This window comes from Gymnoscopelus microlampas (assembly GCF_963454915.1).
Source record: "Gymnoscopelus microlampas genome assembly, chromosome: 7".
NCBI lineage: Eukaryota > Metazoa > Chordata > Actinopteri > Myctophiformes > Myctophidae > Gymnoscopelus > Gymnoscopelus microlampas.
The window spans coordinates 9125495-9138706 of record NC_139944.1 but is presented as its reverse complement, the minus strand read 5'-3'; the positions used below and the strand labels follow the sequence as shown (position 1 = coordinate 9138706).

Sequence of the window (13212 nt, the reverse complement as noted above, 5' to 3'; positions counted from 1 at the left end):
GGTACAATAATGGAACACATCCACATATTGCCAGACAGACACAGTCAATTATATTGTGATGGAGTTATAGAATCCACGTGTATAGTACCTTTCTTGATGGCGGAAATAGAGCTAGACTGATATAACGGTCCGGACGCTACATATCGCCATTATTAGATTTTTCCGCTGACATCGGTATTGGTAGCTATGTAGCCGAGGTGTTCCGACTTTTAAACAAATATAATTAAGCCTTATTTTTATGTATTTTCCAAAATAGCGGATCTACAAGCTCACAACATGTTGCATCGCGGCACACGATGTGTATTGTACTGTATTGTGTGCCTTGATGATGAATTGAGTACACATAGGACCAGAATGGAAACAAGCCCACACTGCTTTTTGGTGTTATCCTTCATAGCTTGTTAAATTGTACCTGCTGTACTGTTTACAAAGTGTTAATAAAGTATTCAATACAAAAAAGAAATCGCTGTGAGCTTGTAGATCGGCTATTTAAAAATAAATAAATTAAACGTTATAAACTTTTCGAAAATCTGTGAAAATCTTGACAATTGTAATGACGTGTCAAAAAATATATACGTTTTCGCAGTGGTAAAGTGCCTGCCACCACGCAAAGGTCGTGGGTTCCAATCCACCATGGTGCATCACGCTTCGCCGAGCGTCTACACGAACACAAATGGCCCGTGTTCAGGGGAGGGAACTCCCCAGCAGGGAGTGTTGGGCGGGAGGAGTGGTACGGAGGCTCTACGTTCTCCCGGTGGGGACATTTCTGTGACAACACAGAAATGTGTGTGGGGAGGAATGAATTGGCATAACAACTACATTTGGGGTAAAAAAGCTACGAAAAAAAAGTGAATACATACAAAATAAATCGGTCGGGCTCTACTCTTAAACAACCGCAAACCTTCACTGCACACTTTTTATACAGACGAGAAGAGTATTGACTGATTGCTCTTCTCGTGTTCAAATTCCATCTGTAATAATGAGTTAAAAGACCAGTCGAACAATATATCCTACATAAACATAGACCACTTTACCATGAATGGCTCTATTTTTAGATTTCATGTTTATTTAAATGTTCTCATTAAAACATTACTGAATAATTGAGTCAGCGTTGGCTAAACGTCATTGTGCATTTAAAGAAGTGAATTTAGTTTGTAAAATCAGTCTTTTCTCCGGGGGTTATTTTCTGCTAGAGTTTTCAATTCACACTTTGCATAACAACACTACAATAATGAGACTTTCTTTCTTGCTAGAAATGTTGTTAGCATATTTAACACCTATCTCAGGCAAGTTTCAAGTCTCTGCAAGTTGATTTGCATACAGTACTGAAATTAATTCCGATGGCTGGAAATGCTTTGGAAAATGGTGGACAGTATGGTCAGTTAAATCGTGATTCACAGCCAGACCATGGATATGGTCCTTTAATTAATACTAGACCATACCCGGTGAAGGGCGCAGGCGAAAGTAGTTGCAAAGTTGGGGTTAATGCACGTCCTGTCGCGCGGTTTCTCCCCCGCGCGCGCCCCGTCGTGGCGCCCCCCTATTTTGGGGTACCAAAAGCGTGGGACAAAAAATTCCAAAAGTGAAAAAGAAAAAAGAAAAAAATTCAACATTTCTTTTTTATTTTCCTGGGTGTCCCCGGACCCCCTGGGGGCCCGCGCACCCCTGTGGAACATGGCGGACCCCTTCGGCTGTTTTTTTTAATATTATAGGAGGGTGTTGTGATGTATTTCATATAAATGTAATTTCAGTAATGCATTGAAGCTGGTATTGAGGCGGTACTAAAAGAGGCGGTACTAAAAGAGTATTTGTAGTAGTAGTTAAGTAAGTATTGTTACTTAATGTATTTACTTGAAAGTGTTTATAATGACTTTATTAGCTTTAAAGTTTTTTTTACAGATTTTTAAGTATTTGTACTGTTTTTATCAACTTTTAGGTATTTGTACTGTTTTTATCAACTTTTAGGTATTTGTAGTGTTTTCATCAATCTTTAAGTATTTTTACTCTTTTTTTCAACTTTTCAGTACTTTTAAGTATTTTTACTCATGTTGAGTACTCTGGAGTATTTTTACTCAAGGTATTTGAGTATTCTCTCCGTCCCTCTCTCTCTCTCTCTCCCCATCTCCCTATTTTCACAACGCATCGCGAGGCGTTGTGAGCTTCTAGATCAGCTATTTTCAGTTTGTTGCAACCTTTATTGTGAAGGAACGACTGGAAGTGCTAAGCTATTCAGTCGGACTGTGACATAACACTCTGAGATGCTACCTCGTGACATTGTATCACAGAAATCCACAAAAGTCACCAAAATAACACTGTTCAACGGGCTAATTAGTTAGCATTGATGACATTGACCACACTAACGTTCATACAGGTTGTTGATAAGATGTTTGACGTAGCCGTTTGAGTGACGACAGCAGCGTTGGTTAACATTAGCGTGGCGCATGCTAATTGCTAACGCTACCCAGTTGCAAATTTGGGGTTAATGCACGTCCTGTCGCGCGGTTTCTCCCCCCCCCCCCCCCCCCCCCCCGGCCCGCGGTCACCCCTCTCCACGGGCATGTGTGTATCCTACTATAATTCTAGTAACCTGACGGTGGACGTGTGGCTTTGCGAGTTGTTTTGAGCTTGTAGATCAGCTGTTTTGTAAAGATGTGTATATTGTGTGTATCGCGACGCATTGAGAGCTTGTAGATCGGCTATTTTCAATTGATTGCAACCTTTATTGTGAAGGAACGACCGGAAGTGCTAAGCTATTCAATTGCGTGTAATATGCATATATATAAGCATTCACATACATGCTTTAGACAGTATTAGCAACAACCGGTAGTTTGTTTACATGGCGCGGGACGTCGCGGGTGGCAGCGTGCCGACATCCGTCGGGCGGCGCGGCGATGTTGGGGTAAAGGCCCCACTCCCAGGCGAGGCTTATGCTTGCGCTAGGCCGCGACTTCCGCGGGGCCGCTGCCTCGTCTCCTTCGTGTCTTGTGACATTTGTAATGGACAGAAATGTAAGTTGGGCTTGTTTGTGTGAGAATATTACCACATTGGTTCGAAATGTGTGCTTATTTCAGCATTTAGGAGGTAACTGTGCGTGAGCTGTGTGAAGCGAGCGAGCTGCTGATTTCAATGGCGGCCGCGGCGCCGGGGCCGTCTGGTGTGTTTACTTTCCACAGAAAGAATTGTAGACAGTCAGAGAGTGGGCGGGGTCTCGGTGTTGCCATGTCGGCGTACTGTAAGCGCTGTAGGGCCAATGTTGGTGGTATAGGGTTCGTTTGGTTTGGCCTCGTTTTCATAGACCTCGTTGCTTGTTTCTCTCGCGAAACCTGGCAACACGACGTATGCGCAGTTTGATCGGAGACCCAGGACCCCATCCACCCACCGTCAGGTTACTAGAATTATAGTAGGATGTAAACAAGCAGACCATGGATATGGTCCTTTAATACGTAAACAAGCAGACCATGGATATGGTCCTTTAATACGTAAACATGCCAGACCATATGGGTATGGTCCTTTAATAAGTAAACATGCCAGACCATATGGGTATGGTCCTTTATTACGTAAACATGTAGACGCATGGTTATGGTCCTTTACAGTTAGTTCTCAAACGTTTGTTGCGGTTTTCAAGTAAGTGCACGTTGTCACTGTGCACCACTGCCTGTGACAGACAATACAAGGGTCTGGTTGCTTCCAAGCCAGGTAGAACAGCTCTCTGCCAAGCGGGCATGACCCGTTTGCTCCCCACCGATGGGAAAACTATAACTCCTTTGAGGAACCTCACTGGCACTGCTGCTATTCAGCTGTGAGGCTGTCCTTCTTCACCAACAAGTACTTTTTACCTCCCCCTTTTTTTTGGAGGGGGGGGATACAAAGACAGTGTATAACACTGTGCACCCCTTTAACAAAACCCCCACCATGGGAATCTCCCATGGAGTGAATGAGTCCGGGAAACAGAAGAAGGCCACAGCCAAGGAAACCCTTACGAGTCTAGTGACAGCGGTAAGTGTGTATTCAAAAACCTTCCAAAAACACCCACAAGAGTCACAAGAGTCTCTTCAAAAGCTTTTGTGACAGCAAATGGTGTCCAAAAGCCTCCCTCACAGGGAGGTATACACACAGTCCTGTTGACACGCTCAGAAAGCCGGCAGCTCTCCTGTCAAGACTATCAGTGGCGTGACTAAGCAGACACCCTCTCTACGTTTTTTTTTTTTTTTTAAATGTACTTTTGATGAAGCTTAGGGCTGACCCTGCCTGGCTTGTCTGGGACTGGCCCTTCACTATGCTGCTTACAGGCTTAAGTGACTTCCCAATGGCACACAGAGCTCCTCCTCCTCCTCCTTTCTCCTCTACATCCTTTCTCCTCCTACCTTCTCCTTTCTTCTCCATCCCCTCCCCTCCCCTCCCCTCCCCTCCCTTCTCTTCTCTTCTCTTCTCTTCTCTTCTCTTCTCTTCTCTTCTCTTCTCTTCTCTTCTCTTCTCTTCTCTTCTCTTCTCTTCTCTTCTCTTCTCTTCTCTTCTCTTCTCTTCTCTTCTCTTCTCTTCTCTTCTCCTCTCCTCTCCTCTCCATATTCTATGCCCTCTCCTCTCCTCTCCATCTGCACACATTCATGCCCGATCAATGCATGTCACTAACTCCGCTTCCGGGGACTTCTTCCCCCTGGGGGTTGTTGTGCTCTCTCGTCTCACAGGCTCCCATGGTTTGTGATTATAGTTCCCCCCGGGAGTTTCCATGGAATATGGCTGTAGAGTGGACTGTTATTGTAGCTATTGTTGTTGTCGTCATTATAGTTTATATTAATGTTATTATTGCTGCTGTCCATCTCTGTGTCTCCCCCTCTCTCCCGCCCTCCTTCTCTCTCCTTCTCTCCCTCTCTCCCTATATCTCTCTCTATATCTCTCCCTCTCTCTCTCTCTCTCTCTCTCTCTCTCTCTCTCTCTCTCTCTTTCTCTCTCTCTTTCACACCAACGTGGTCGAGGCAGATGGCTGCTCAGCCGGAGACTGGCTGTGCTCAAGGTTCCTTCCCGGTAAAAGGGGGAGATTTTCCTCACCGCCGTCGCCAAATGCTTGCTCAGCGGGGAAACGTTGTGTCTCTGCGCTCTGTATGTAAAGTGTATTGAGGCCGCTTGTTGTGATTTGGCACTGTAATAAAATTCAATTCAATTAAACTGAATTAAAAGGCCAAACGGGTAATGGATCCATGATATTCATCTCTCTCTCTCAACGAGGAAGCCCTGTGTTTACTGGCACTTGAAAAGACATCACTCATATGGCTGTATTATAGACTCATTATAGACACCCATGATTATTCAAAAACAAGGAATCTAACAATGCTTCCCTGTGCATTTGATTATGCTTTCACACACTGAGCTAGATTAATTAGCAGTTATCTGGCTAACTGGCTTGAATACCCTGCATATAGTACGTCTCTAACTCTTTTTTTTTACCCCTTTTTCTCCACAATTTAGTCGTTATGCAAATTAATTCCTCCCCACACACATTTCCGTCTGTTGTCACTGCAGTATCTCATTGAGTGCCAATGACGACTTTTGACAGCTGTTTTCAGTGTGCCATCAGTGCCAATGACGTCTTTTGACGTCACCTATTAAAAACAAATATATATATATATATATATATATATATATATATATATATATATATATATATATATATATATATATATATATGTATATATATATATATATGTATATATATATGTATATATATATATATATATATATATATATATATATATATATATATATATATATATATATATATATATGTATATATATATATATATATATATATATATATATATATATATACATATATATATATATATATATATATATACATATATATATATATATATATTTTTTTTATCTTAAAGGAACTAGGAGAAAACGCTATTCAAAAAGTTGCTGCTCCATCCACTTCAATGTTCAAAAATAAACTGAGAAAAAAATCTAATTTTTCCTGTGAAAAACACTGTATTTCTGAGTGTATGCCACTTTCAAACATCAGACAACAAATGTCAACAAGGTCACAATGACCTCGTTGACATTTGTGAAACCACACCTGAAAACCCTCTGTGATTAGCAACCATCAGGGGATCAATCACACTGAGGACAAACACTCTGTGACCACTTGAAAAGGTAAGATAATAGCAAAATCCTGGCACAGGGATCAACAAGCTTGAGATAAGGCTGGCACTGTGTATCATACCGGCTCACCTGCAAGTGAGGAACCCCCACCGGAAGAACGTATAGCCATCCGTCCTACTCCTCCCGCCCGACACTCCCTGCTGACAGGTGCCACCCCAGCCCACAGGAGTACGTTCAGTGACAAATATCACCCTCCCTGCCCGGCTTCCCCCCTCCCGAACACGGGCCAATTGGGTAGATACGCTATCTCTAACACTTTCAAACGGGCATCCCTATTATGTTTTCAAAAAATAACCGATCTACAAGCTCACAACCGTTTTCCATTTCCTGAAACGTAACGGTTTTGGATAGGTTTCCGTACGTCAGTGATAATATGAAGCCTACAGTAAGCTGAACCAGTATTCGTGAATGAGCCGTGGATCTTATGCAGGTGTTATAAACCAGAGTTAACATAAATTAACTGCACTAACACTGTTCTCTCTGCACTCTATTTATGTGATTATTTGCCTTATTGTTTATTGACTAGAGTTCATGCTTACTCTGCTTATTCTGATCTCACACTAATTAGCTCTGGATAAGAGCGTCTGCTAAACGCCTAAATTGTAAATTAGCTCATTATCAACACATGCCTTCTTCATCTGCCTCCCACAGTCCCAGTGCATCATGGTATATTACTGTGTATTGTTGCTGTCAGGCAGAAACCTATCTTCTTGTATCACATTTTTATGTTTTTGCGTAAATTAATGACCTACTAGCAAAAGTAGTGAAAAAAACAAGGAAGATTGGCTATTTTGACTATTTTCATTAAAATGTTTACAGCTAGGCAACAAGCTGTCAATAAACAGACGCTGCAACTAGTTGTCACTTTCTCACTTTCTTCTTTCCTCCCTTTTCTCCCTATTGGCTAAAGGCCCGCCAATGAGGGGTCGCAAATGGCTTCCCATACTCTGAACCAGGCCCCCAGAACCACGGCAGAACAGTGAAGCTGCCGCCGCCTGGTGGTTAAATCTGGGATTGCAAGACTTCCGCATTTAAAACGCGCGCGCTTCTATCGTCTGCGGAAGACTTGAGCCTGCTCAAGTCTTCCGCATTTTCATGTCAGTCTTATTTTATATTAATAAAAAGGAACAAGGTTTTGGACAGATGAGGTTTTCCCGCGGCAGCCACGATATTATATCCATGCCATGCGAGGGGAGATACATCGCTTCCTCGCCGTGAGAGGTCAGCCGCTTTGCGAGGAGGCGGAAGTGAAGTGAAGAAATGGCTGACAAAGTGACTGGGAATGGCAAAGCCTCACCATATAACGTCTCCCAAGAGCGTCATTATTCCCGCTAAAGCAGACCTGCCGCCTGCTGGGCTTCAGTGCTGCACCGTCCTTTCAACAAAAGGTGGGGATGTAAGGGATGTCTGCACAGCATGAACAACCTGAGTGTATTTACATAATAGTGTGTGTGTGTGTGTGTGTGTGTGTGTGTGTGTGTGTGTGTGTGTGTGTGTGTGTGTGTGTGTGTGTGTGTGTGTGTGTGTGTGTGTGTGTGTGTGCGTGCGTGCGTGCAATGTAACACAGCTCTGTTTACACATGTCTTTATTCCCTTTTAATTGTACATATTTTGTTTTGGTTGTATTGTTCCACTTTGCTTTGGCAATGTTAACGTATTGTTTTCTTGTGCCAATAAAGCCGCCTTGAATTTAATTGAATTGAATATTTGGGGAGTTGGGCTTGCACCTATGTAGGAAAATATTTGTGTGTGCGCCGATATCATGCACCGAAAATAGTTGATCTACAAGCTCATCATCGCATCACGCTGCGACGCATTTTGAGGGTATAGATCTGCTATATTCAGCGTTAAGGTCATTACACACCGGCAATTATGCGAATATACACAAAATTCTGACTCATTCCGAATAATTAAAAGGCGCTTTTTCACTTCGCTTTTTCGCTCTTTCGCTCCATGGAAGCTTGCATTGACTTTATAAGGTTTTTAAAAAAAAGGTATTATTCGCATGAAAAAATCGCCCCCGGTGTGTAAGGAGCTTAAGGTTTAGGCTTAAAATTGACAAAAACTGTCAAATAAATTCATAAATTTGTAAAATTGCCGTCCAAAAATGTTGCTGTCCTCACAAGTATACAGTATAGTGTGTGTGTGTGTGTGTGTGTGTGTGTGTGTGTGTGTGTGTGTGCGTGTGCGTGTGCGTGTGCGCGAGCGCGAGTGCGAGTGTGTGTGTATGTGTATGTGTATGTGTGTGTGTGTGTGTGTGTGTGTGTGTGTGTGTGTGTGTGTGTGTGTGTGTGTGTGAGTGCACGCGCAAATTCTCACATGCACACATCTAAGCACAAACTCAAATGCCACCTCCCCCACAACCACATAAACATATAAGAACATGTACAGTATATAAATGTTTTCGGCGGGAGATAAAAGAGCCAAATTTGCAGGTCCTTGCAAGATTCTTAGAAAATGGCTGATACGGCTAAATAAATAATTTGTGATCAAGCTGCAGGCTCCCAGGAGGCACTGGAAATAATTACAATCATGAATTACTGAACGTGGAGGGTAAAAAAAAGAAAGAAGATAATATGATATCATTTCACTGGTTTAGGGCTCAATCAAAATACATTGACATCACTACACTCAATCTAATATACTGTACTTACTATGCAGGATTAAAATAAAGGTTTTCTGGCTGTGATAGTGTAGTCATACTATACATGTGTTGAGCATGTGTGGCAGTGCATGCACATTTAATATCCAAGTTATTGTTTCTCAACCGGGGTGGTACAACCCTGGTACAGAGAACATTGGGGGGGCGCTGGGAGCAATATTTCTGAAAGGGAGGCACCGAGGTGCTGTTGGGGGGGCTTAACCCCTTAAACACAAGCATCTCTATTCTGGGACAAACACTCGCTAAAAATAATGACATAACAGGTACGTCAGGGGTTAATGTGTTCATGCTGACATGTTAAAGTTCTGTTGACATCTTCCAGACGACAGTTGGTTGGAGTAACATCATTGTGTATTCTACGTAATGACGTCATCACGCAATGACATCATAACGTCATCATCACAACAATGTACTTTAAAAGTAATTGTCAGACAATAAAAACATAATTTCTCAACTTTTGCCAGCAGGTCCAACTGCCCGTAGCGACTTCCTCTGAAAACAAGTTGTTTATTACAAAAGAGCAAGACTTGACTAATCCAACTGTGAGAAATGTTCAGCTGGACGGTGCATCAGAATGGACCATCGGCCAGATGTCAGGTGTCTGTTGCAGTGGAGAACAAGGTGTTCTCCTTCAGAGATGACGGTTATGCTCAGATTGTTGTGCACGTTTTCAACACAGTGTCTTTACGCTGGATGAAGTTGCCCCCTGTGACAACTGGAACAGGAGAACGTCCCCCTGAGATACCCTCCGGATGCTTGGGGAACTCTGCTGTGCTGATAGAAGATATCGTTTACATCTGGGGTCGGGGTAGAAGGTCATTCTACTACAAAGTGCTTTATGCATTTGATGTCAACACTCATAGATGGTCCATGCCCAAGATTTTTGGGACTGTTCCAGAGGCCAAGTACCAGGTACCACCAATCAGTGTCTTGGGGAAGGTTATGTATATCTATAGAGGATGGGGGACTAATGACATCTACAAGTTGGACACCACCACAATGGTTTGGTCTTTAATTAACCCCAAAGGTACTCCACTACCTAATTCAGGAAGTTGTTCAACCACTATCATCGGGACACGGATGTTTGTATTTGAGACTGACTACAAACGCATGTGTCGTGTACTCAGAGTGTTTGACACCGAGACCAACTGCTGGCTGAACATGCCTTCTGCACCGATTTTGCCAAAAGTCGTGGATCATTCAGCCTTTTCCTACAATGGAGAGCTGTACATATTTGGTGGCATATATGGAACGGACCTGTTCTTCAATCTGTGGAAAATTAATCCAGAAACCTTCTCCTGGACAAAGGTTGTACCCAAGAGGAAAGGCCCGGGTCCAATGTATAGTATGTGCTGTTGCATGGCGGGAGATCGTATCATCCTCTTTGGAAGACGGAACACACCTGACAACCTGCACATCTTAGATTTAAGTCCTACTCTGAAGACGTTATGCAAGCTAGTGGTTATTCAGTATGGTCTGGAGCAGTCAGGACTGCCACACAACATCAAGTGGGAACTGGCCGCCATGACTACCAACAGCAACAGAAAATAAAAACTGTCCACTATGAAGTAAAGAAATCCTTTGCAACTTGTTGCTTTCTATTGGAAGGGCTTTGTCGCATCGCAAAACATTGGTGTGGAATGGCCTGAGGTTGCAAAAGGTTGTGAGCAGTGGTGGACGGAAGTACTCGACCTCAGTGCTTGAGTCAAAGTATAGATACTCCTGGTCAAATATTGCTAAACTGCAAGTGAACATTTCTCTGTCGAATTTGTACTGGAGTACATGCTTTGAAAAAGACTAGGTGAAAAGTACCAAAAATATCACTATACTTGAAATTCGCCTTAAGTGGTAAAGTCTTTCCCTAGAAATGCGTCAAAAGTACAATGTTTGTCTTTGAAATGTAGTGGAGTGAAAGCCATAAGTCCTACCCAAAAATACAATTACTCAAAAAAGACATACCCTAGTACAGCAACTCAAGTAAATGTACTTTGTTACTGTCCACCGCTGGTTGTGAGCATGCACATGTTCAGTACCTGAATGGAGACGTCACTGTAGGATCCCCCGATCACCCCAGAGATAGCCAGGGGCACGTCGTTTTGGATGGGGTTGGACCCGTCGGGGCAGATGAAGCCTGGCTCGTGCACCTTGGTCAGCGAGGCTCTGACGAACTCCAGGGACTGTTCCAGAGCGTAGGTGTCCTTGGAGCACGTGTCCAGGATATGGGCTCCGAGTTTGAGGCCCGGGAGGATGCGATCGCTGGAGTTGATCTCGTCCAGAGCCAGCAGCATGGCCTCTAGTCTCTGGATCCCTCGTTGCTCGTTGATCTTACCTAGGGTTGGGTATCAAAATTAGGATTCAAGTTTAAGAACCGAATCAACATTGCTTGGCACCCATAAGAATTGGAACTGATAAAATCCTAATAATTTAAGGGTCCAGTTTTTGTTGTTGTTGCTGCTTTATACCCCTTTTTATCCCCCAATTTAGTCGTTTTACCAATGAATTCCTCCCCCACACACATTCCTGCGTGTTGTCACTGCTGCTGTATCCTACTGGCTCACCTTCCATTGAGGAGACCCCACCGGGGGGGCGTATAGACTAGAGCCTTCGTCCTACTCGTCTCGCCCAACACTCCCTGCTGACAAGGTGCCGCCCAGCCCGTAGGAATACATACTATGATATCACCCTCCCCCTCCCGGCTTCCCTCCCCCGAACACGGGCGAATTGTGTTCGTATAGACGCTCGGCAAAGTCGGATTCGAGCCCCTAGACTCTACGGTGGTGGGCAGGTACTTTAACATTGCGCCGCTGACACCCGAGCGCCGGGTCCAGTATATTAACCCCTAGCTGCTCCCCCACCGAGCACTCAATATGACCACCTTAGCAGCCATCAGCTGGGTGAAATATGGCAGTGGTTCTCAAAGTGGGGTCCGGAGATCCCCAGGGGTCTTTGAGGGGGTTTCAGGGGGTCCCCAGCCAAAAGAACATTGTTAACATAGCATCAAAAACAGTTGTACCACTTTAGTCAATCTACAGGTTCACAACGCATCACATCACCCATGTAGATCGGCAACTCTTTTTTTTTCTTTCAAAAGTCCCTGACACACATTCTTTTCAAATGGAACTCATTTTGGGTTCACGGCCAAATCAATCTGGGGGTCCTTGATCGATGGAAATGTTTGAGAACCACTGTATTATGGAACCAAAACGGGGAATCGATAAGAACCAGAATCAATACGCAGAAGAACGGGAATCAGAATCAACAAAAAATAATCTCAGTGGTTCTCAAAGTGGGGTCCGGGGGGTCCCCAGCAAATTACGATTGATATATCATCAAAAGCAGGTTAACTACTTTAACCCTAAAAATGTAATATTTTTGAAAATAGTAGATCTACAAGCTCACAATGCGCCACGATGCGATGCATTGTGAGCTTGTAGATCTGCTATTTTCCCCCAAAAAAAATGTTTTTTTTTTTTAAATCTGAAATATTTTTGAAACATTTTAGCAACACAAATGTTTTATGAGGGGTCCCTCGCAAATGGGGGTCTGTGGCCAAATGCTTATTTATTTGGGGGTCCTCCTTGAGTTTGAGAACCCCTGGCCCTTTTCTTACCGCAGTCCTCGGTCCCTTCGCCTTTCTCGTGCACCGGGAACAAGCCTCCGATGATCAGGTCTCCGTCGATGATGATCTCCCTCTTGGCTGCAGGGGGCAGCCGGGGGATGCTGGGCAGCACTCCGGGGAACAGCATGTGTAACAACAGCAGAGTGTGGAAGGACCACCAGCAGGCTGTGGTGGCCAGCAGCACCCTGGGGTGATGGCCTGCACCCAGCATGGTCCCAGCTCAGGTAACAGTGGTCAGGCTGGTCGAAGTAGAGAGGCAGAACTTTAGAGGGTCTGGAGGCAGACGGCTTTGAACTCTTCTCTTAATGTCCTCTGCATCGTTGATCGTTGAACCTGGGTGTAGTAGAGAGAAGGAGAGATGAATGAAGAATTATGTGTCATGTTTTGGAAGTTGTTTAATGTAGATCAGCGATTCCCAACGTAGGCTGGGGTCTACTGGTTGGTGGTGAGGATATTACAAGTAATTGACAAAACACAAAGATGTTATATAATATAACATTAGTATATACAAAAGATAAATCCTTTCAACTACGCTTTTTATTGTGACACCGATAAGTAGGAGCTTATATAGGCTACTATATTAGTTCTATTAATCCAAGCTGGAACACAGGATTGATTGATTGATTGATTGATTGATTGATTGATTGATTGATTGATTGATTGGCAGCCAAAAGGCTGCCGAAAAGGTTGGGAGCTGTTGCTGTAGTTAATGTATAGTCTTTGCTAATGATGAACAAAATAATGATTAAAAAATAACAATCAAACATAAG

General features: G+C 43.5%; 1 protein-coding gene and 1 long non-coding RNA gene across 5 annotated transcripts in view; one reads left to right on the top strand and one right to left on the bottom strand.

Moving 5' to 3' along the window:
• Nucleotides 1-12578, bottom strand: part of grm2b (glutamate receptor, metabotropic 2b) — a gene marked incomplete at its 3' end in the record, with an annotated part of 50741 nt that extends 38163 nt beyond the window's left edge. For 2 of the 4 annotated variants that reach the window (XM_084063409.1, XM_084063410.1), the window contains exons 1-2: nt 12434-12515; nt 10857-11152 (exon numbers count right to left, since the gene is read on the bottom strand). In XM_084063409.1, the coding sequence (XP_083919535.1) occupies nt 10857-11111 (255 nt within the window). In that variant the 5' untranslated portion in view covers nt 11112-11152; nt 12434-12515. Of the gene's footprint in view, nt 1-10856; nt 11153-12433 lie in introns of all 4 variants that reach the window. The other 2 variants (XM_084063408.1, XM_084063407.1) reach the window with 2 other exon arrangements.
• The window catches only part of LOC311049671, a 331395-nt gene that overhangs the window by 215163 nt on the left and 103020 nt on the right, over nt 1-13212 (top strand). The window lies entirely within an intron of this gene.